The following is a 21,918-nucleotide window of genomic DNA, read 5'->3' as shown; positions in this document are numbered from 1 at the left end:
GAGAACTTTTGCATGAAGCTTAGAAAAGATTGAATGACTTGCTAAAGAAATGTTCACATCATGGCATTCCAAAATGGCAAGTGGTGCAATATTTCTATGAAAGCCTATCCACCACTCACAAGGATATAGTTGATACATCATGTGGAGGTTCATATTTTGGAAAGCATGAAGATGATGCTTGGCACCTTTTTGAGAAAATGAGTGAGAATTCATTGCATAAATGTCATACTTCTCGGGTGAGTCATGATTCTAATAAAAAGAAAAATTTTAAAGTGTGTCAAATTGAAAGTCTAATAGAGATTGTAGCCTAGGTCAAAACTCTTTCTCAAAGACTTGATCAATTTTTATTGAGTCAAAAATTGGTTATCAAATCATCTCCTTCACATCATACCCATCATTCTTGTGAGCATTGCATGACATGTTCTAGTATTTTACATTCTACTTCCAGTTGTCCCCATGGACATGTGTTTAATGAACACTATGAACAATTCAATGCTACATTTGCTCATATTCATTCAAATGTTTATGTTCCGGTGTGGAATGAAAATTCAAGTCCTTTTCAAGTTAAAAATTTTCAAAGTCGATATGTTCCTCCTCATAAAAGAAATGAAGGTTCTCAAGGATTTCTTTCATCTTTTTCTTATCATCAAAGAATGAATCATTATTCTCATCCTTAAGTTTACGATTCTCAAAATTGTTTTCATAATCCTCATGCACTTTCTAGTAATTCCACATTTGAGGATAAGGTTTTGGTGGCTTTGGGTAGTTTGGAAATGAACACTAAATTATTGCATTCTCATTCTCAATCAATATCAAAGCTTGAATCCCAAATCGGGATGATAGTTAATGCATTAAATGCGAGAGAAATTGGTAAACTACCTAGCCAACCCGAAAGGAAACCAAAGGCCCAATACTTTGTGGAAGCAAACCCTACATAGGGGTGCCCTTCCCAAAAGCAAGTGCAAGCCATTACCACTTTGAGAAGTGGTAGGCAAATTGACAATAGGGTTGAAAAACGAAGTGAAGATAGTGAACCGGTGCAACCCAAAGTTAGAACCTATCTCGTTTCCAATCATATTCCTACTTCCTTGGAAGAAAATGTTCCCATTAAGAATCCTCAATCTTTTTCATCATCTCCTCAAGTTGAAAAATCTTATGAGCCTAAAGCTCCATTTCTATATGCTTTGAGAGAGACTTAACCCTTTGGGAGGCAAGAAGGAAAAATCCATGACATGATGGAGGTGTTTAAACAAGTTAACATAAATCTTCCTCTCTTAGATGCAATTAGGCGAATTCTACCTTATGCAAAAAAAATTGAAAGACCTTTACACACAAAAGAGAAAGAACAAGGGACAAAGCCCTAAAAAAGTGTTCCGCACAGAGCAAGTGAGTTCCATCATTCAACATAACACTCCACCTAAGTTCAAAGTTCCTGGTGCTCCGACCATCTCATGTGTGATTGGAAACCATGAGGTTTGTAGAGCTTTTCTTGACTTAGGAGTGAGTGTTAATTTGATTCCTTACTCCATGTATGTCCAACTAGGATTAAATGATTTGAAGCCAAACTCAATGGTGCTTCAATTAGTCAATAAATCCTTCAAAATACCTAGGGGCATGGTTGAGGACATACTCATCAAGGTTGACAAGTTCTATTTCCCAGTTGATTTTGTGGTTCTTAAGACCGAACTAGTTGCTAACCCTACCAATCACATTCTAATCATCTTAGGAAGGCCATTTCTTGCCACCGCGAATGCAACCATCAATTGTAGATCCGGGGTTATGGACCTTTCTTTTGGTAACATGATGGTTAAGCTTAATGTTTTCAATGCAAGTCAACATCCTATCGATAAAGACGAGTGTTGTCTTATAAATGTCTTGGATGAGGTTGTTGAAGAGTCCATTCCTTCCTTGATTATGAAAAAGCCAACCGATGATAATTTTTCATCTCTTCTCTTCGAGGATCCTCTTACATCTTATCTCCTTGAAATGTATGGGAATTGTGGGTTTGACAATGAGGAATCAATGAATGAGGTAAGCGATTTAATGGAATCCATTGTAAGCCTAGCTTTTCCAACTTGGAAAGCTCTAAAAGAACATCTTCTTCCACTTTCTAGCACTCCACATGTTCCATATTTAATCTCCCCACCCACTCTTGAGCTTAAAACTCTTCCTTCCAACCTTAAGTATGCCTTCTTAGGCTCGAAAGAGACTCTTCCGTTCATTATTTCTTCAAGTCCTGAAAAAAAACAAGAGAATGATCTCTTAAATATGCTTAAAGTAAATAAAGAAGCTATTGGATGGAGTGTGGCTGATCTAAAGGGAATTGACCCTTCCATTTGTATGCATCGCATTCTTATAAAAGAGGATGAGAAACCTTTTAGAGATGCCCAAAGGAGATTGAATCCAAACATGAAAGAAGTAGTTAAGAAGGAAATCGTAAAGCTTTTAGATGCAGGTATCATTTATCCAATCTCTGATAGCAAATAGGTGAGTCCAACCCAAGTAGTTCCTAAGAAATCGGGAATTACGGTGATTGAAAATTCAAAAGGTGAGGCAATTTCTAAGCGTACCGCTAATTCATGGCATGTATACATTGATTACCGAAAGTTAAATGCCGCCACTAGGAAAGATCACTTTCCTTGGCCATTTATTGACCAAATTCTAGAGAGATTGGCCGGGCAACAATATTATTGCTTTCTTAATGGCTATTCGGGTTACAATCAAGTAGCCCTTGACCCTTTAGACCAAGAGAAAACCACATTTACTTGTCCTTTTGGCACATTTGCCTATAGACGGATGCCATTTGGTTTGTGCAATGCTCCAGCCACATTCCAAAGGTGTATGATGTCAATTTTCTCGGACATGGTGGAAGAGTATCTAAAGGTTTTTATGGATGATTTTAGAGTTTTTGGGTCTTTATTTGAAACATGCCTTAAAAATCTATCTTTGGTGCTTAAAAGATGTCGTGAAACAAACCTCATTCTTAGTTGGAAAAGAGCCATTTCATGGTTCAAGAAGGTATTATTTGGGGTCATGTCATCTCAAAAAGGGGAATCGAGGTTGATAAAGCAAAAGTTGAGCTCATTTCTGAATTGCCTCCACCTTCTACGGTGAGAGAGGTTCGCTCCTTTTTAGGTCATGCTGACTTCTATCACCATTTAATCAAAGACTTTAACAAAATTGCTAGACCCTTGTGCAATCTTCTTGCTAAGGAGACTCCATTCGTCTTTGATTAAGCATGCCTTAATGCTTTCCATACACTTCATGGTTTATTATCATCTGCCCCTATTATGCAACCTCCTAATTAGTCATTACCATTTAAAATCATGTGTGATGCTTCTGATTATGCCATGGGAGCAGTTTTGGGACAAAGGATAGGAAAACTTCCATGCACCATATACTATGCAAGTAAGACTTTCTCGGGAGCTCAATTGAATTACTCCACTACCGAGAAAGAATTACTTGCCGTAGTGTATGCTCTTGATAAATTCCGATCCTATCTCTTAGGGTCTAAGTCAGTATCTATTCTGATCATGCTGCTTTGAGGCATCTTTTGACCAAGAAAGAAACAAAACCTCGTTTGATAAGATGGATTTTGCTTCTTCAAAAATTTGATTTCGAGATCAAGGATAAGAAAGGCACCGAAAATGTGGTTGCCGATCACCTTTTGAGATTAATGATAGAATCTTCCCCTAGCCCACCAATTTGTGATTCATTTCCAGATGAACAACTCTTCCAAATTTCTAATGGACAAATGCCTTTGTTGGCCGACATTGTGAACTTTCTTACAATTGGCAAACTTCTAACTAATTAATCAAGACAAGCAAAGAAACGTTTCTTTGCTAACATCTGGAATTACTATTGGGAAGATCCTATTTTGTTTTGATATTGTCTGGATCAAATAGTGAGAAGATGCATTCCAGAGAGTGAAATTCCAAGTGTCCTTGTGTTTTTCAATACCCTTGCATGTGGTGGGCATTTTAGTGCAAAGAAGACCGCCTTAAACGTTCTTCAAAGTGACCTATTTTGGCCCACAATCCATAGAGATACCTATAATTTTTGCTAGGAGTGCAAGAGATGTTAAAAGATGGGGTCAATGTCAAGAAGAGACATGATGCCCTTGACAAATATTCTTATTGTTAAGATCTTTGATATTTGGGGCATTGATTTTACGGGTCATTTTCCTATGTCTTATGGATTTCAATATATTTTACTTGCCGTTGATTATGTTTCTAAGTGGGTGCAGGTTGTGCTATCAAAATGAATGACTACTTCGTGGTTGTTCAATTCATTAAATCCAACATTTTCACTCATTTGGTATGCCAAGAGCCATGATTAGTGATGGAGGAAAGCATTTTTGCAATCAATTCTTGAAGCAATTATTTCTTAAGTACTCCATTACTCATAAAGTCACCACCCCTTACCATCCTCAAACAAGTGGGCAAGTAGAAGTTTCAAACCGGGAAATTAAACATATTCTTGAGAAAACGGAAAATACAACCCGGAAATATTGGTCACGCGAGTTGAATGATGCTTTATGGGCTTACCAAACGGTGTATAAGACTCCCATTGGCATGTCTCCTTATAGACATGTATATGGAAAGCCTTGCCATCTTCCGGTTGAGCTAGAACACAAGGCTATGTGGGCAGTTAAAAAGCTCAATCTTGACCTTGACAAAGCCGGAGAGAGCGTTTACTTCAATTGAATTAGTTGGAAGAGTTGAGACACAATGCTTATGATAATGCCAAAATCTATAAAGAAAGAACTAAAGCTTTTCATGACAAACATATTGTGAAAAAATCTTTTGAACCCGGTCGAAAAGTATGGTTCTTCAACTCTAGGCTTAAACTCTTTCCGGGGAAGTTGCGTACTAAATGGGAAAGCCCATATGAAATCATTTCTGTTGCTCATGAGGCAGTTGAAATAAAAAGCTTAAAAAGATGGCAACACATTCAAAGTGAATGGGCAGAGGTTGAAGCCATACATTGGGGGGTTGGTTTTTCAAAGACATATGGAAGCCTCCCTTTTAGCGGATCCTATCTATGAAGAGATTTAGTGATGATCTCAGTGTTATCAAGGGATGTTCAATTTGTTTTTCCTAAAGTATCATTCATTCTTTTTGTTTCCATCATTATAAATTTGCTTGGATTAGTTATGCAGTGGAAAATGAAAGGGTTCTTGTGTAATAACCCGGGTTTTTATTCAACCCGATGCGTCAGTGATGACCCGAAGTAGATCCAAGATGCGGAATTAAAAGAAACAAAATGGCCTCATGAGATATACATCATCCCTAAGGCACCAAAATGACTCCCCATGAAGCCCCGAAACTCAAATGAGCCAAGCAAATGAAGTAAGAATACCCAACCCGAAAAGAAATGAACCAATGGCAGAATGGTCATTTCACACTGGAATGGGTGCCACCCTGCACACCATTAGAAGGACAATGAAAAATGAACAAAGTTGGACTCAAGAATCGCTTGATTCTGAGTCCGGACGGAAAAGTTATGGATTTAAAACAAAGTGGCCTTCTCCGTTTAAGGATTACCACGACCCTATCTCACTAGAACTGGAGTAGCTCACACTATAGATGGAATTTTGGTGAGTGGTTGATACCATTGGAAAGCTAACTTCAAGCTCTTGAACTTAGACTCAAGAATAACCAGATTTGGATTAGAAATGAAAGATATATGATTCCCCAAAGTTGGAACAACAAAGTTGTCCAAGGAAAAGATGAAGGAGATGGTCCCAGGGAGGATCGGTCGACCAAAATGCAACCATCAGCCGGCCGAACCCCAACCATCGGTTAGTCGAACCCTAATCATCAGCCAGCCAAAACGAGGTTTTTCCTAAAAAGCCTACTAAAATGATCTCGAGAGTTTGGTCAGCCAGCTGATGAGCCCTCATCAGCCGACCGACACATCTGTTGCAGCAAAAAAAGCTATTGTAATGTGCATATAAGGTACTTGGGCCAATCCTAGGGTTCTACATGTATTCTACTTAATCCGAACAAGTTTGAAAACATTCCCTAGCGTCGTACAAGCATCCAAAACATGCCAAAACGAGGAGGAACTCAAAATGATACCCCAATGCATGAATTTTCATAAAAATTCATAAAATTGCTCAAAAATAAGTCAAAAGTTGAAACTTAAGAGTTTTGTGAAATGTGGACATGCACGCAAACGTAAAATGACATTTAAGACGCGTCATAATAGTCCATGGCGTCAAAATAATCCCAGTGCAAAATATGACCTCTCAACGGCCAAAAATGCCTTAAAATGCTATATATGAAACCAAAATACAAAACCTAGAGTGAAATGGTGTTTGGACCTTGGCCATACCTTATACATGATCATAGAAACCCTATGAAAGAAAAAGAATGCAATTCCCACACCCGATGCAAAAGTTATGAAGCAATGACATAGCATTTTTCAATATTTTCATAATAAACCTTGAAAACAAAAGTGCATAGAATACAAGATACATGTCATTGGCCTCTGGCCTCATCTTATACATGTCAAATACATTGAAAAGAGTGTACTTATGCACACTTTACATATACAGAATCAAAGAATACAAGTTTTGATACATAAGGCTATGAAATGGTATTTCACGCTAACATTTGCATGAAATGGAAACCTAAAAACTACAAGTCATCCACGGAGCGATAATCATCATGAACCAAGTCTTCATTCTTGAACAATACCCCCAGTAACTTCAGGGTGAGTAAACAATTTTACTCATAGAGAATGAGCACGCATGACTCGATTTCTTACAGATTTTTACATTAACTTGAAACAATTCAAAAGGGTCATGCCAACTAAAGTCTATGTCAGAGTGAGACTTAAGGATCATCCTAAGATACTCATGCGATTGAAACGAGATGCACGACATATAAGCACACCGGTTACAATTGTACTAAACGAAGATGAAAACATGCGAGGTAAGTATACAAAACACAGGTATACTAATGAGATTGGAAACACACAAGACAAGTATACAAGACACGAGTATGCTAAATGGAATCTAGATACAAGAAGCAAGTGTACAGTTTCAAATATACTGAATGAGGTCTAAATACACAAAGTAAGCATAATGTTTATGCAATTAAACAAGGTAGGAAATACTCCATATAACACGACAAGGTCCTTATATCTTCAAGAGGTATCACTTGAAATCTAAGGGTTTAGAGATTTTGCATGTTAACATAAATTATTACATGTGGACCATGCCACCTAGAATCTGAGTCAAGTTACATGTATAGGATCATTCCTGAGTCACAATAGCATAAAGTAACACGGAACAAGATAACTAAGAAAATTAACAAGATTGAAACAATTCAATTAACACGATAAGGACAAGGCATGAAATCAAGGAAAATGCATAATATTTATGCAAGTAAACAAGAATGGGACATTCCGATTGACATGATAAGAGTTATACATAAAATCAAGAATAAGACATAATATCTATACAACTAACATGATTGGAGCATTTCACATAACATGACAATGTTTAAATCTTCAAGGAATAGCAACTTGAGATTCAAAGAGTGAAATCAACCAATGTGGATACTCGGATATCGCCCGAATTAAAACCGTACTCTTGGGATCACTTTAGGGCTACTAACCCATGGGTACCTTCCCCTAGTGCGCACTACAGTGTAGGGAGCTCTCTATCTCCCGTACTAGAACCGAGTCCTAGCCACATCAATTCTTGATTGATATCCCAAGTCCCAAAATCAACAAGTTGTGCAACCAAGAATGTATCAGGATACAAGTAATGCATTAAACCACATTTCATGCACAACCAAGATTTTGGAACACACAAGTCATGCCCTAAGTTCTCAACTATGATGGCATATGAAATGTCAAAAAAATCATAGATTGCATCTAAATAGACTACAAAATTAGGATTTAAAATACAAGGAATCCATTGATGTAATTATACCACTAGTATAAGATTAATGATTTAATTATTTGTTTAACAACACTTGAACAATTAATTCATTCCAATGTAAGAGTGCGAGTTCATTAACTACATTAATGAAGCTAAATTGCAACAAGTCACGATACATGATAAAAAGGCAAAAGCCCCATGAAATACAAGTCTAACTCATTAGAACCCTAAGTAGAAGTTAATTAACCTAATTAATTAATTTCTCTAGAAATCAAAGTTGTCTAAAAATTCTCGAAATAATATATGTGAATGTCCATTCCATGGTGATTGCAAATATCACATCAATTTTACAAAAATTCTTAAAATAATATATATGAATATCCATTCCATGGTGATTGCAAATATCAAATCAAAAGTGCAAAATAAGCAAGATATGAACATGTATAATTTAATTAATTTAAAATTAACTAAATCTCTAGATTGCAAAGGTTATTCAAATTATCCAAAATTAATATATGTCAAGAATTAAGTCATGGTCATGCCATATATTAAGTTAAAATTGGAAAACAAGCAAGATACAATTAAGTAAAATTTAAATTGAATTTAAATCAATTTCTAGATCTTGAACAAAAACAAGCATACAAGTTGTATAAGCATCAATAGCATGCAATATATCAAGAATATAATTTATAACACCCCCTACCTCAATTTGAGATGAAAATCTCAAATCCCCAAAGAAAGAAAAGTGCTCCGAATCAGACGATACTTCGGGGTTTTGTCGGGGACAACACGGTGAAAAAAGATTCCCAAGGAAGCCCCATGAAAATCACAACTTGACTTCAAACCCGAACTCAAAATTTGGCTAAAAACGGGTCCTAATAAGGGGGAAAGGTAAAGCACGTCGAGGCCTACGATAAACGTTAAGGCCGAAGACTTTTCACCAAGGGAAAGTGGTTCAAAGGAGGAGAGAGAAGGTGGCAGCTATGGCTACCATAGAATCCGGCCAAGAGAGGGGAGGAAGATGATGAAGTCTGATTTTTTGACTTAAGACCCCCTATTTATAGAAAAACTCAAAAAATGCCCCGAAAGGGCCCCGTCTGGTCCAGAAAAGTGGAATTTGAGTATACGCGCTCAAACGGTGAAAATCTATGAACAAAAAAGATTCAAAATGAGAAAATATGAACAACGGAAGAAACGGCGTCAAAAACTTAGTCCCGAGCAGAGAAATATGCCCCAAACAATTTCGGCGGCAACCGGGGCCAGAAACCCTGAAACTGGAGAAAAATGACAGAAGGAAATTCTAAGAGTACACGTCTCAATGAAAAGTGAAAATGAATCATGTACGAGGATCCAGGCTTAAAACGAGGTATTTTGTAATAACTTTCGTTAATTGCACAATGGCCCCTCCAAAAAGTGAAAACTGCACTAATGACCCAGAATGAAAATATCTTCCAAAAATATTTTCTTAAAAACCCTTAAAATAAAATATCTTCAAAATATATTTATGAAAAACAGCCCAAGAAAAGAAAAATATTCTGAAAAACTATGCATCCGTGCCCCTATGGACACCAGGAGCAACCAGAGTACTTTTCTACAAAACTAAAGATACGTATTTCATGGAAACCACTTAGAATGAAGATACGTGAAGTCAAAAACTAACTCCAAGCATGAAAAGTGAGGTTGTGCAAAAAAGTGACAAACGGGGAAAAGACGAATAGGGAAAAGGACGAAAAGTGAATAGTATCGAAAAAATGAAAATGTGGAAATGACTTGGTTCTTAAAAGAAGTTGTCAATCCAAATGAAAAAGTCTCAAAAATCATTCCAGAGTACCTGAGATGACACTAAGTGACGAGAAACTAAACTCAGAAAGGAAAATTAAACGGAAAAAATGTATCCGTAAAATTTCAGAAAAAGGAAAGGGAGAAAAATGACCGGGTCATTACATCTTGCATGTTCGATCGATCACAAGGATCTTTTGATCGATTGAACATCATCTCTGCATATTCTCATCTCTCTGTTCCATCGTGGGAAGATTCTCTGCATATTTCAGGTCTCTCTGTATCGTTCGAACTTTCTATCCGATCGATCCAAGTTTCGTCGATCAATCCAGTTTCCCCTTCGATCGATCTCAGTTCTATACTTAAAAAAATTTTAAATCCCTGAAAAAATCATCTCTCTGTCTATCGTTTGAATACGTCTACAGGTTTTCACACATTGGATTGATCGAGTCCCAATCGATCATACTTCAATCGATCATAGTTTTATTCAAATAAATAAATTTGTTTTAGAGTAGCATTCCGTCTTACTAGAGATGTTAAACTTAGCACCCATTTTGCATATTTCTTACATTTTTCATTTTTCTTTGCTTGTTTTTCCCAAAAAAAAAATATATATAAAATTTTGTTTCACCATTGTCCCTTTTTATGTAGTCATGCATATTTTATGACTTATATCGGGCTTCATCTTATATCTCTCTTTTATATTAGGTTATATTGTCTTAAAATGCTTGACTTGGTTATCTTTATCCCATTTAATATTTGATAAAAGTTTGCTAGTATGGTTATTCAAGTAGGTTGTTGATTCCAAGTTTGGGGGTGCATAATTTCCTAATGGATTATTACCAGGCTCATGTCTTTACCACCATGGTATATTCTACGGTTTAAGTTTAGGGGTAAGATGACTTTGTTGCATTCTACCTAAATTTGAGACTTAATTGCATGATTAAGATTTGGGATCCATTTGAGCTTGGATTTTGATTTTTTGAGGACTATATTGATTAGAATTTAAAATTTGCTTGACTTGAGAGTCGAATACTCCTTGTATGCCTTGTGGATGCTATTTAAGAGTAAATTTTTCGAAAGAATGATATCTTGTTTGCACTTGTGGTCCACATCATCTTGATTTTGTGATTGTTTTGAGATTCACTCTAGGATTCTATACTAGCATTCATTTTTGGGGTACATGCTTTGTTGATTATTGATTTGGTTATATCCCAATTAAGCTAGTAGTGCATTGAAAGCTTTCATTCTTGATAAAGGGGGATAACAAACCCTTTTCACTAAGTAGCCTGGATTCTAGCCTCATCAAGCACTGAATTTCTCATGCCAAAAGGTAGAGGGCCCAAACTCTAGGATAATAACTTGATTAAAAAAATAAAAATAAAAAGTTTGCAAAAAGCAAATAAAAAAGTGAGGACTTCTCTCAAAAAGTGAGAAGTGGGAAATGATTAGATGGAAGTTGTTTTGATTTATAACCTAGTTGATTTGAGCTTGTAAGTCCTTAGGGGTGTTTAAACACCTAATGCCATAAAACTGTCCAGTTTGGGAGTCACTGACCTAACGCTCGCCTCATGGATTGCTAGAAAGTTTAATAGATCAACACATTGCACTATGCTTCCATCTTTGATCCTTAAGAAAAAATAAAATAAATTGAGTGAGAAGAATAAGCGCACCTAGATCAATAAAGCTTTAATAAAAGGTTCATTCTTTGTCTTGATGATCGGTACTAGATTTGTGTGCTAACTTGAGGCCAGATGTGATTATTTCTTTAGTTGGCTTAGATAGCAACATATTTGATACCGGTTCACTTAAAAATGATTCTAGAGTTGTTTTGATTTGCATAATCATTATCTTGATGTGTGGAGGACTATATTTGCATGCTTGATATTGAGATTTTGGGAGATTGCTTGGAAATGGTTGAAAAATTGCATACTTGAGGTAGCTTTCTCCCAATGCTTGTTTGGAATATTGGTACCTCTTTTGTGAGAACGAGCTTAATGTTTGTAGGTATCATTTTTGGAAACCCTCACGAGACTTCACTCATCCACTAGGGGTAACCTAGGGGTTTAAAAGGCTTGTTGCATGTGCTAAATACAATCTTGTTCCATACGAAAGTGGCGTTATCCATTTATTGCTTTCTAGTTCATAGTTGTATAGTTGTTGATTTCTTTATTTCTCAAGTCAAGATTAATATTATTAACATTAAGACCCAATAAAAAGAGGCATCAGTTCTCCAAGGTGATTAAGCATCACTGAAACATTCAGACGCAAATTACCCATTTGTTATGAGATTCATCACATGCCAATTACCAAAAATATAAGAACATAAACATACTAATACATATTAAGTACATGATATATATATATATAATTTTATAAAGATGAGACTTTGTGTGTGATAATTTGTAGCCTTTTTTTGGGTGTGGGAAGAAAGAATATGTCAGTGGATTGACAGACCAATGAATTTCATCATCAGGTCATCTTTTTCGTCCCTAATGTCAAATCAAAACCGAATAAAATCACTAAAATCGGAAGAAACCCAAAAACCACTAGCAAATAAAATAACTATAGAGCAAAAGTTACTAAGGATTTAAAGGTTGAATAGAGTAGAATCTAGTAAAATAGGTTGGTTTTGCACTAAGAACTTCTCAGGAGGATTGTGTGCCGTCACAGACAGTGTCATGAGAGTGACAATCTTTGGAACAAGAATATTAAATCTGACTAGGACTCAAAACACATGTAGAAATAGAATGATTGGCTCAATCATGTCCAGCCAACGGTACCCATTACAAAAGGCAAGTACTTGCAGATATCAACTTCTATCTACTGCTGAGACAAGTACTTGCAGATATAGACTTCTATCTACTGCTCAGTCTAGAAGAGGGCAAATCTCTAAAAAAAAATTAAACACAAATATTCTAAACTATGAAGTACAATCTATCATATCCCAGAAAACAAACAAAAGAATCCGTTAACTGAAGATCTCCCCATAATAAAAAATAAAATAAATAAAATAAAATAAAATAAAATAAAAAAGAACATAACATAGTGTTTCAGAATTAAAATAGTAACTTCCACTAATCAAATTCACAAACTGTCTGCTCCTCTCTCCAACACCACCACCGTAGGCATAACTGAGCAGCTTGTCAATAGGTTGGAGTACTTCCACTCTGTAACTATTGAAGATTAACCATATATGTTTATATGTGAATGAAACTCGAACAATACAAGATATCGAATTCGTAATAATAGTTTAAAGGACTCATAGGCAGTTAAGTGGTTCAGGTCTAAAATTAGTGGTGTTGAACTTGGTGTTTGAGTCATGTATTTTTATTAACACCAATACGGAATATAGTTACGAATTCATCCACTCAGGTCAATCTAGGTCGGTTAGAAATGAGTTTGTGCGTGATGACTTGTGTGTTTTTTGGATCTGGGAAGATAGAGACGAACAAAACCTGTCGGGATTCATTATTAACATCACACAGTAATATGTCAGTGGATTGACAGACCAATGAATTTCTTCGTCAACTCATCTTTTTCCTCCCAAATTTCACATAAAAAAAACTAAGCACAAAAGGCTTGTATTCAGAAGAAAACCTAAAATCACTAGCAAAAAAATAAGAGGATTTAAAGCTAAATTAGAATAATAGTAGATGAGTTTTGTGCTCAGAACTTCTTAGAGGATTGTGTGCCATCACAGACAGTGTCATGAGAGACACTATATTTGGAACACGAAAATTAGATCTTCACAGCACATCATGTCTATCAAATATTCAAGGAAAAAAAGAAACTTATAAAAACAATATACAAATAAGCAAATCCAACATTGGAATAACTATCTCAGAAAATCTTCCTTCTAGCAAACTTTCTTTACTGGTAAAAATTCCATTTCTGCACAAGTCTATTTTATTATACCAGAATCATAAGGTAAGACTGTAACCAAATTTCTAAAATAGCATGCAAGATGATATTTGTGTCTTTCGATGAACTACCGTCTGTGTTGTTAGGAGCACGTGTATGTGACATAAGGTCACCATTTTTATTATATTCATTTTCATCTTTTATATTCTAATTATTAATATATATTTTTTAAATTGTAAATCAAGTTGGGCAAGTCCAGCTTAAATAGCCAAATGAGCACTGGGCATTTGTTCAGCGAGTGGGCATGTGGGATCCACTCACTGGGCAATAGCCCAGCGAGCAAAGCCAATACACCAAAACATAGAAAAATGATTCGCAATCCTTTAGATCATCAAATTATTCTAGGAAGTAAGATGATCATGAAGCAGTTCTGTTTGATAGTTGTTCAGTCCTAAATGTATAAAAGTTAATAATAATTTCTTTTCTTTTTCCATTTCATTTTTACTTAAGATAAGCCAAAAGCAATTCCAAACAAGACCTTAAACATAACCATTCTATTCAAAATACCCGTACCACAACTGACTAGAACTCGAAACACATGTAAAAATAAAATGATTGCCTCAATCATGACCAACCAATGGTACCCATTACAAGAGGCAACTACTTGCAGATATCGACTTCTATCTACTGCTCAATGTAGAAGAGGGTGAATCTCTAAAAAAATATTAAAGAAAAATTAGATATAAGAAATGAAACCCAAAATTATTCTAAACTATAAAGTACTGACAAAATGAATAATTTCCAAATTTAATACTTACACATTAATAAGTAACCATTTGAGAATTATTAAGTAATGTCTTTCTTATAATGAATTATTATATATTTAAACAAATTTACACTTTAAACGCTACGAAAATCCCTGATTGGAATTTGTTTATTGCATCTAGAGAGTGTTTTGGCCAATGGCAAGTCTTTTTGGACAATGGCTTGCATTTGGTGTGGGCTTCTCCATTTGGTGGAGCCCACACCAAATTCCACACTCCACTTTTGGAGTGTGGTATAGCAGCTCACTTAGGGCCCAAAGTGAACTGTATATTTTTGTTTTTCAAAAAAGAAAAGTGATGGGTGTGTGGAGCCTAAAAATAATAAAATAATAAAGTGGAGAGTGGGAGAGAACACTAGGAGCGAAGGACTCTCCAAAAAAAGTGTAGAGCCAATTTTTGCACACGGAATGCTCTAAACCCTAAAACATCCTCTCCAAGAGACTAAATAGAGATTTACACTCTAGTCCTACACATTTTATATTTCTAGATTCCCACGAATTTAGGCTTAGAAATCTCACAAATAGAATGATGTGATCTCATACACAAAGACCAATACTTTCTTCCAACCTTCAATCTCACTTTCAGAGCATCCTATGTGGAAGGAACCAAATTGGCTCCACAATTGCTAACGTGGCTCTACAATTTTTTTTTTGGAAAGTCCTTCCTCTTGGTGTGCACTCCTCTCTCCCACTCACCACTTTATTATTTTATTATTTTTTGGCTCTATACTTTTTATTATTTGTCTCACACCATCAATTAAAAAAAAAAAATATATATATATATATATATATATATATACACACAAGGGCCTACTTTAGGCCCTTGGTCATACATCAAGGGCGCTACTCCACAAGTGGACTGTGGAATTTAGTGTGGACTCCACCAAATGGAGAAGCCCAACCCAAGGGATTTAATTCCTTACAGTGCAAGCCATTGGCCAAAAAGGCTTGTGATGCTCTTAGATCGTAGGAACTCCAACCCTTGCTTGCTATATCTACTCTTCCTTGTACCACATTATTGATCCACCAATCTTCAATGTCCAAAGATGTCATTTGTAATGAAATAAGTATTTAATGTTTTGGGAAGCATGAAAACTCTTGATGCAGAGATGAAAATCCTTTTCAAAAAAAACTTTCAAGAGTGTATCTCCTTCAGCTTTCAAGCTCTATGTTCTCCTTTCCCTGATCTACTTTCTCACTTCGTTCCCATTGCAGAGATTTTTAAAGCTTAAACTTGACTTGTAAGAGATTAAACAGAGAATTTTGTGGAAGACTTGAATGAATAATTTTAAAGAGATACTTTCTCTTGTGGAATGCATTTAGGGTTTATAAATTCTAAATACAATATCTTCTAAAAGGATCTAGGAAGGGATCCAAATCCATAAGAAATTTATTTTTGTGACTTTTTATCTTTCTCCCTGCTTTATAATCATAGCTATTTTGTTTAGACTTCTTTAAAACACTTGATTAAAGCAACTTAAACGATTTCAAATCTTCATCTCTCTAAATTAAGATCTAAATGAACCAACCGATACCATAAGATTTAAATTACCCAAGCGGTAACTTACGTTATGCCAGAATGTGGTTTCACAAAATTTTGATATGGTCCTAATTGAGAGGGAATCTAAAAATATCAATTCATTTAAATAGTTTACTGAGAGAAAAAATAATCACTTAATTTATTTAAGCACATCAAACAGCTTAACCAACACACAATACCAAAGTGAAGTGTCAGATATTGGCATTAGGCAACTTACCCCAAGTATAAATTTTTTTAGAGATCCTCTCCGGCAACATAATAGAGTCTGATCCAGTAATTAACACTTACCAATCCTAATCAGAACTACCTGAAAAACACAACATTGTTACATAAAGTAAAGTTGGTTAAATGAGATGTTAGAAACAACATTGTTACAACTTAAGCTACAATGTCATACATAAGATTACTGAAAAAAATTATGCAAACCTTATCTTCAAGGAAGTGAAACAGGAACTGAGAGCCTTAATGAAAAATTTTAGAATATGCACATCCCCATCAGTAGCAAGCTTCACAAGTAGCAAATGTAAAGAGTCAAATGATACAAAGCCACTATTGCACAACTAAATGTTCCAAAGGCAAAAATTAAAAAACCCTTTAAAGTACTTCATGTTAGGTCCAAAACAAATGCCTCACATAGGAATCAAGCATTGTTAATTCAGAAGGACCAAATTAATTAAACCAAAATCACAAAAATGTTTACAATAATATATTTTACTTAGTCCATACATCTTTCAAATGAATAGCTAAATATGTCACTAATGTACATAGCTGTGATAATTGGCAACATAATGTAAAAGATTAGGTTCATTTTAAACTCATAGAGTTCAAATTCTGCTTTTACTATATTAACACCATTAACATTAATATTATTAAAATTTAAAAAATGTTGTTGCCATCACACACTATCTAAAAAGAAGCTAAACACGCAATAAAAAGAAACATCAGTTCTCCAAGGTGATTTAACATCACTGACACATTCAGACACAAATTACCCATTTGTTATGAGATTCATCACATGCCCATTACCAAGAAAATAAGAACATAAACATACTCATACATATTAAGTACGTGTATATATATATATATATGTTAGCAAATATGATAGCCACGATTTATGGAATGACTTACCATATTAGAATAGATCTGATTATGCTATAGAATATGCCATAGAATATTCTGTGATTTGATTTAGATTTGATTTTATTTCCTTTCTTGATTTAGATTTGATTTTATTTCCTTTCTTGTAATATGAGCATGTGCTCTTTTTTATCTATAAATACTAGAGTTGTGAATGAGTGATTATCTCATTCAAGCCTTTACACAATTCTCTCATTTTCCTTCTATATTGTATTTCTACTTGGAATCAGAGCCAAGGTGATCCGACTGCAATGAGGGCATTGCAAGTTCGGCACCACCCATTTGGGAATAGTCTAAGGTGAGATCACCCATCTGGGAGGTGTCGGGTAGACAGAGTGATCCAACCTCAAAGAGGGTGTTGCGAGTTTGACACCGCCTTTTCAGAAATGGTCTAAGGAAACATGGTCATTTCTTTTTATGGTCTGGGGAGACATTGTTGATTCTTTCATCTACATTGTTTAAACATATGTATGAAGGGGAATGGTCTAAGGAGACATTGTTGATTCTTCCATCTACATGTTTTAAACATGTGTATGAAGGAAAATGGTCTGAGGAGACATTGCTGATTATTTACGGTCTGAGGAGACATGATTGGTTGTTTACGGTCTGAGGAGACATTTTTTTTAATTTTTTTGATAAGTAAGATTTTATTAAAAACGCTCAAAAGGGGAGCGAATCCCGAAGAAACAAAAGAAAACAAAAGGCCCAAAGGGCGCCTTAGACCTTCAGAGAGGCCAAGAAAACAATAATTTCCTCCATAGATCTATAATCTCTCCCTAAAACCCAACAAAAAAGAGTAGAAATAACAAAGAACTTAAGCATAGAAACAGGCTTCTTTTTTCCGTCAAAATATCTCCTATTTCTCTCAAGCCAAATACACCACCAGATACAAAACGGCGTAGCCCTCCAAGCGTCCTTAATGCCAGCCCCAACAGAGACGCCTCTCCAAGCCTCAATCAACCCTCTTGAGGAATAAGGCATGGCCCAATGGACCCCAAATAATCTAAGCATCAAATCCTAACAATCTCTGGCCATGCTAAAATGTAAAAGGAGGTGATTAACAGACTCCTCATTACACAAACACATGTAACAGTGATTGACCACCACCTGATTCCTCCTCCTCAGATTATCCTGGGTTAAAATCTTACCCAGGACAGAGGTCCAAGCAAAAAAGGCAACCTTGTGGGGAGCCTTGGACCACCAAATAGACTTCCAAGGGAAGGGATCTCCATAACCAACCGAAAGGCATCTGAAACAGGACCTAACCTCAAAACGGCCTTGTGAGTTAGGAATCCAGAACCACCCATCCGATTCCCCAAAAGAAATCACCTGGCTATACAACAGCTCTAAAAAACGAGAAACATCCTCGATTTCCCAATCCTGAAAATGCCTCCTGAACTGAACATCCCAAGACAGTCTCCCGTTATCAAGATGATAACATTCAACAACCATGGCCTGTCGATGAGAAGCAATCCTATAAAGCCGTGGGAACGCAAGAGCAAGAGGGAGTTCCCCACACCAGAGATCCTTCCAAAAACTGATCCTCCTTCCATCTTTCATACGAAAACGAACATGCTTGCAGAAGTCATCCCAACCCCTCCGAATGAAATGCCAAACTCCCACCCCCCTAGGACCACACATCACCAGAGAGCACCACCCACCACGACTTTCCCCAAATTTGCTAGCAATAACTTTCCTCCATAACCAATGCCTCTCGATCCCAAACCTCCAGAGCCATTTACCAAGGAGAGCCTTATTAAAAGGCAACAACCTCCGAAACCCTAAGCCTCCAAACCGAATTGGACGACACACTTGATCCCACCGAACCAAGTGAAACTTGAACCCTTCTCCTTTTCCCCCCCAAAGAAAGTTGCACTGCAATCTTTCAATTCTCTCAGCCACTGAAGAAGGAATCTGAAACAGAGATAAGAAGTATGTAGGAAGGCTAGAAAGGGTGCTTTTAATCAGGGTAACCCGACCCCCCTTGGACAGGTACTGCTTTTTCCAACCCGCCAACCTCCTCTCGAATCTGTCCACAACCGGATCCCAGCTCCCCACACATCTCGAAGGGGCACCCAAAGGCAATCCTAAATAAGAAATGGGAAAAGAGCAAGTGCAACATCCAAGGATCTAAGCAAACAACTCAATCTCCGGAACATCCCCAACAGGCACAAGAAGACTCTTGCCAACATTAATCTTAAGGCCAGAAACAACTTGAAACCAAATCAGAACACATCTCAAATACCTCAGCTGGGACGCATCCGCATCACAAAACACAATTGTGTCATCTGCAAACATCAAATGAGAAACCTCCAATTGACAAGCAACATCCCTGCCCACCCGAAAGCCTCTCAAAAAACCCAGCTCCACAGCCCTCTTCAGCAATCTGCTAAGAGCCTCCATCACAAAAAGGAACAGGAAAGGGGAAAGCGGATCCCCTTGTCTCAAGCCCCTCGAGCTAGAAAAGAAACCCGTCGGCGCTCCATTCACAAGGACAGAGACACGAGCGCTAGAGATGCAAAAAAGAATCCATCTCCTCCACCGCCCACCAAAACCCATCCTCTCTAACAGGTAGAGAAGGAAACTCCAGCTCACATGATCGTATGCCTTTTCAATATCTAGCTTGCAAAGAACACCAGGAACACCGCTGCTCAAGCGGGAATCAACACATTCAATAGCAATAAGAACTGAATCTAAGATTTGCCAACCTCCCACAAATGTATTCTGAGAGTCAGAAATGACACCATCCATCACCTTCTTCAACCTAGAGGCCAAGACTTTCGCAATCAACTTGTAAAAACATCCCACCAAACTAATAGGGCGGAAGTCTCTAACATCCATTGCCTCTCCCTTCTTCGGAATAAGAGCAATAAAAGTTGCATTCAAACTTTTCTCAAAAGAGCCCTGCACATGGAAGGCATGAAAAGGCCAAGACTTTTTGATTTGTTGATTGGCACTTCATTTGAGAGAAAAACATCGCTAATCAGATTTGCACTCTACAACTTGTAGATTCTGAATAAGGGTGCTAGCAATACCGTGTTTGAAGATGCATTGTCCAAGTTGGGCATCTCAAATATCAACGCACCAACTTGAGGGGGAGTGTTAGCAAATATGATAGCCACGATTATGGAATGACTTACCGTATTAGAATAGATCTGATTATGCTAAAGAATATGCCATAAAATATTATGTGATTTGATTTAGATTTTATTTTATTTAATTTCTTTGATTTAGATTTGATTTTATTTCCTTTCTTGTAATATGAGCATGTGCTCTTTTTTATCTATAAATACGAGAGTTGTGAATGAGTGATTATCTCATTCAAACCTTTACAAAATTCTCGCATTTTCATTCTATATTATATTTCTACTATATAATTACATAAAGATGTGAGTTAGGTGTGTGATAATTTGTAGGCTTTTTTGGGTGTGGGAAGAAAATGACAATCGGAACCTGTCGGGATTCATTATTAACATCACACACGTCAGTGGATTGAAAGACCAATGAATTTCATCATCACCTCATCTTTTTCCACCCTAATTTCAAATCAAAACCGAATAAAATCGGAAGAAACCCTAAAATCACTAGCAAATAAATACTAGAGGATTTAAAACTAGAATATAATAGAATCAAGTAAAATAGGTTAGTTTTGCGCTCAGAACTTCTTTAGTGGATTGTGTGTTGTCACAGACAATGTCATGAGAGACAATCTTTGGAACAGGAATATAAAATCTTCACCGCACATCAATACATCATGTCTATCAAATATTCAAGAAAAATAAAACTAATAAAAAGTGTATATATATATATATATATATTTATTTATTTATTCATAGATCTACGAAAACCTTCAAATTGCTGGTATTGAGAGAGAGACTACTGTATAGTGAGAGAGGGAGGACTAGAAAGGAGGCAAGTGGCGAGAAATTAAGAAAAAATAACAGAGTGAGGAGTACTTATAGGCACGCACGTGTACACTAAGAAACCCTTCCCTAACTCGTTTCTAGATTTTTACATAATTATTTATTTAAGGGACGAGAGAGTGAGCAAAATTGCGCGGAACGTTAGAATGAAAGTGCATGAAGTTCACGAATGGTTCCGAGTAATTTTTAGTAAATGAGGAAAAAGAAATAAAAAACAAAAAAGATGTACAATAAATTGAACTTGTAAAATTGAAATTTTACCACTTTCTCTTAGTTTATTTTTCTCTTATTTCTATGAATTTTTTTTTTTTTTTTTTTTTTTGAATTAAGAAAAGAAGTATCTTCATACATATATTTTATTTTTTTAATATTAAGTTAAGCTTCTCTAGTAGGGATGATAATGGAGCAAGTTCCTATAATTTCTTTTTCTTTTCCATTTCATTTTCACTCCACAGTATAAGCCAAAAACAATTCCAAACAAGACATTAAAATAACCATACCACAACTGACTAGAACTCAAAACACATGTAAAAATAGAATGATTGGCTCAATCATGACCAGCTAACGGTACCCATTACAAGAGGCAAGTACTTGCAGGTATCGACTTCTATCTACTGCTCGATCTAGAAGGGGGTGAACCTCTAAAAAGAATCAAAGAAAAATTAGATATAAGTAATCAAACCTAAAAAAATTAATAAACTATAAAGTACTGACAAAATGAATAATTCTCAAATGGTTACTTATTAGCATATTAAATAATGCCTTTCTTATTAAGTATTAAATTAGGGAATTATTAAGTAATGCCTTTCTTATAATGAATTATTTTATATTTAAACAAACTTGTACTTTAAAACGTTACAAAAATACCTGATTGGAATTTGTTTATTGGGTCTAGAGAGTGTTCTGGCCAACGGCAAGCCTTTTTGGCCAATGGCTTGCACTTGAAGTGGGCTTC

The 21,918-nt window shown here is 36.0% G+C and overlaps 1 protein-coding gene and 5 non-coding genes across 6 annotated transcripts; all 6 read right to left on the bottom strand.

Moving 5' to 3' along the window:
- Positions 1–11,893: 11,893 nt before the first annotated feature.
- LOC132315494 (small nucleolar RNA Z101) lies at positions 11,894–11,984 on the bottom strand. Its single transcript, XR_009483681.1, has one exon. It is a non-coding gene; the product is annotated as a small nucleolar RNA Z101 (small nucleolar RNA).
- Positions 11,985–13,123: 1,139 nt separating this feature from the next.
- LOC132315523 (small nucleolar RNA snoR14) lies at positions 13,124–13,212 on the bottom strand. The gene has a single exon (XR_009483707.1). It is a non-coding gene; the product is annotated as a small nucleolar RNA snoR14 (small nucleolar RNA).
- Positions 13,213–13,341: 129 nt separating this feature from the next.
- On the bottom strand, positions 13,342–13,434 carry LOC132315509 (small nucleolar RNA U61). Its single transcript, XR_009483696.1, has one exon. It is a non-coding gene; the product is annotated as a small nucleolar RNA U61 (small nucleolar RNA).
- A 3,402-nt stretch (positions 13,435–16,836) lies between these two features.
- On the bottom strand, positions 16,837–16,927 carry LOC132315504 (small nucleolar RNA Z101). The gene has a single exon (XR_009483691.1). It is a non-coding gene; the product is annotated as a small nucleolar RNA Z101 (small nucleolar RNA).
- Positions 16,928–18,057: 1,130 nt separating this feature from the next.
- LOC132313849 (uncharacterized) lies at positions 18,058–20,108 on the bottom strand. Its single transcript, XM_059812790.1, has 4 exons — positions 20,076–20,108; positions 19,181–19,944; positions 19,037–19,127; positions 18,058–18,954 (listed from the first exon to the last, which is right to left on the bottom strand). The coding sequence occupies exons 1-4, from the start codon at positions 20,106–20,108 to the stop codon at positions 18,058–18,060; spliced, it is 1,785 nt and encodes a 594-aa protein (XP_059668773.1).
- Positions 20,109–20,482: 374 nt separating this feature from the next.
- On the bottom strand, positions 20,483–20,565 carry LOC132315521 (small nucleolar RNA snoR14). The gene has a single exon (XR_009483705.1). It is a non-coding gene; the product is annotated as a small nucleolar RNA snoR14 (small nucleolar RNA).
- Between the last annotated feature and the right edge of the window lie 1,353 nt (positions 20,566–21,918).

Source organism: Cornus florida, unplaced genomic scaffold (assembly GCF_030987335.1).
Source record: "Cornus florida cultivar Cherokee Brave unplaced genomic scaffold, ASM3098733v1 CherokeeBrave_3.0.0_Hap2_Chr06, whole genome shotgun sequence".
Classification (NCBI taxonomy): domain Eukaryota; kingdom Viridiplantae; phylum Streptophyta; class Magnoliopsida; order Cornales; family Cornaceae; genus Cornus; species Cornus florida.
The sequence above is the reverse complement of the archived record's forward strand: the minus strand, read 5'-3'. Positions and strand labels throughout refer to the sequence as shown.

What these genes read in the sequence shown, in the direction of transcription:
- LOC132313849 (XM_059812790.1), bottom strand. Translation starts at nt 20,108, where the DNA reads ATGCCCAACTTGGACAATGCATCTTCAAACACG. An exon ending in GATGTTCCGGAGATTGAGTT is followed by an intron (nt 19,128 to 19,180) that starts GTTTGCTTAGAT and finishes TTTCTTATTTAG; the next exon opens with GATTGCCTTTGGGTGCCCCT. An exon ending in TTGGCGGGTTGGAAAAAGCA is followed by an intron (nt 18,955 to 19,036) that starts GTACCTGTCCAA and finishes TCTCTGTTTCAG; the next exon opens with ATTCCTTCTTCAGTGGCTGA.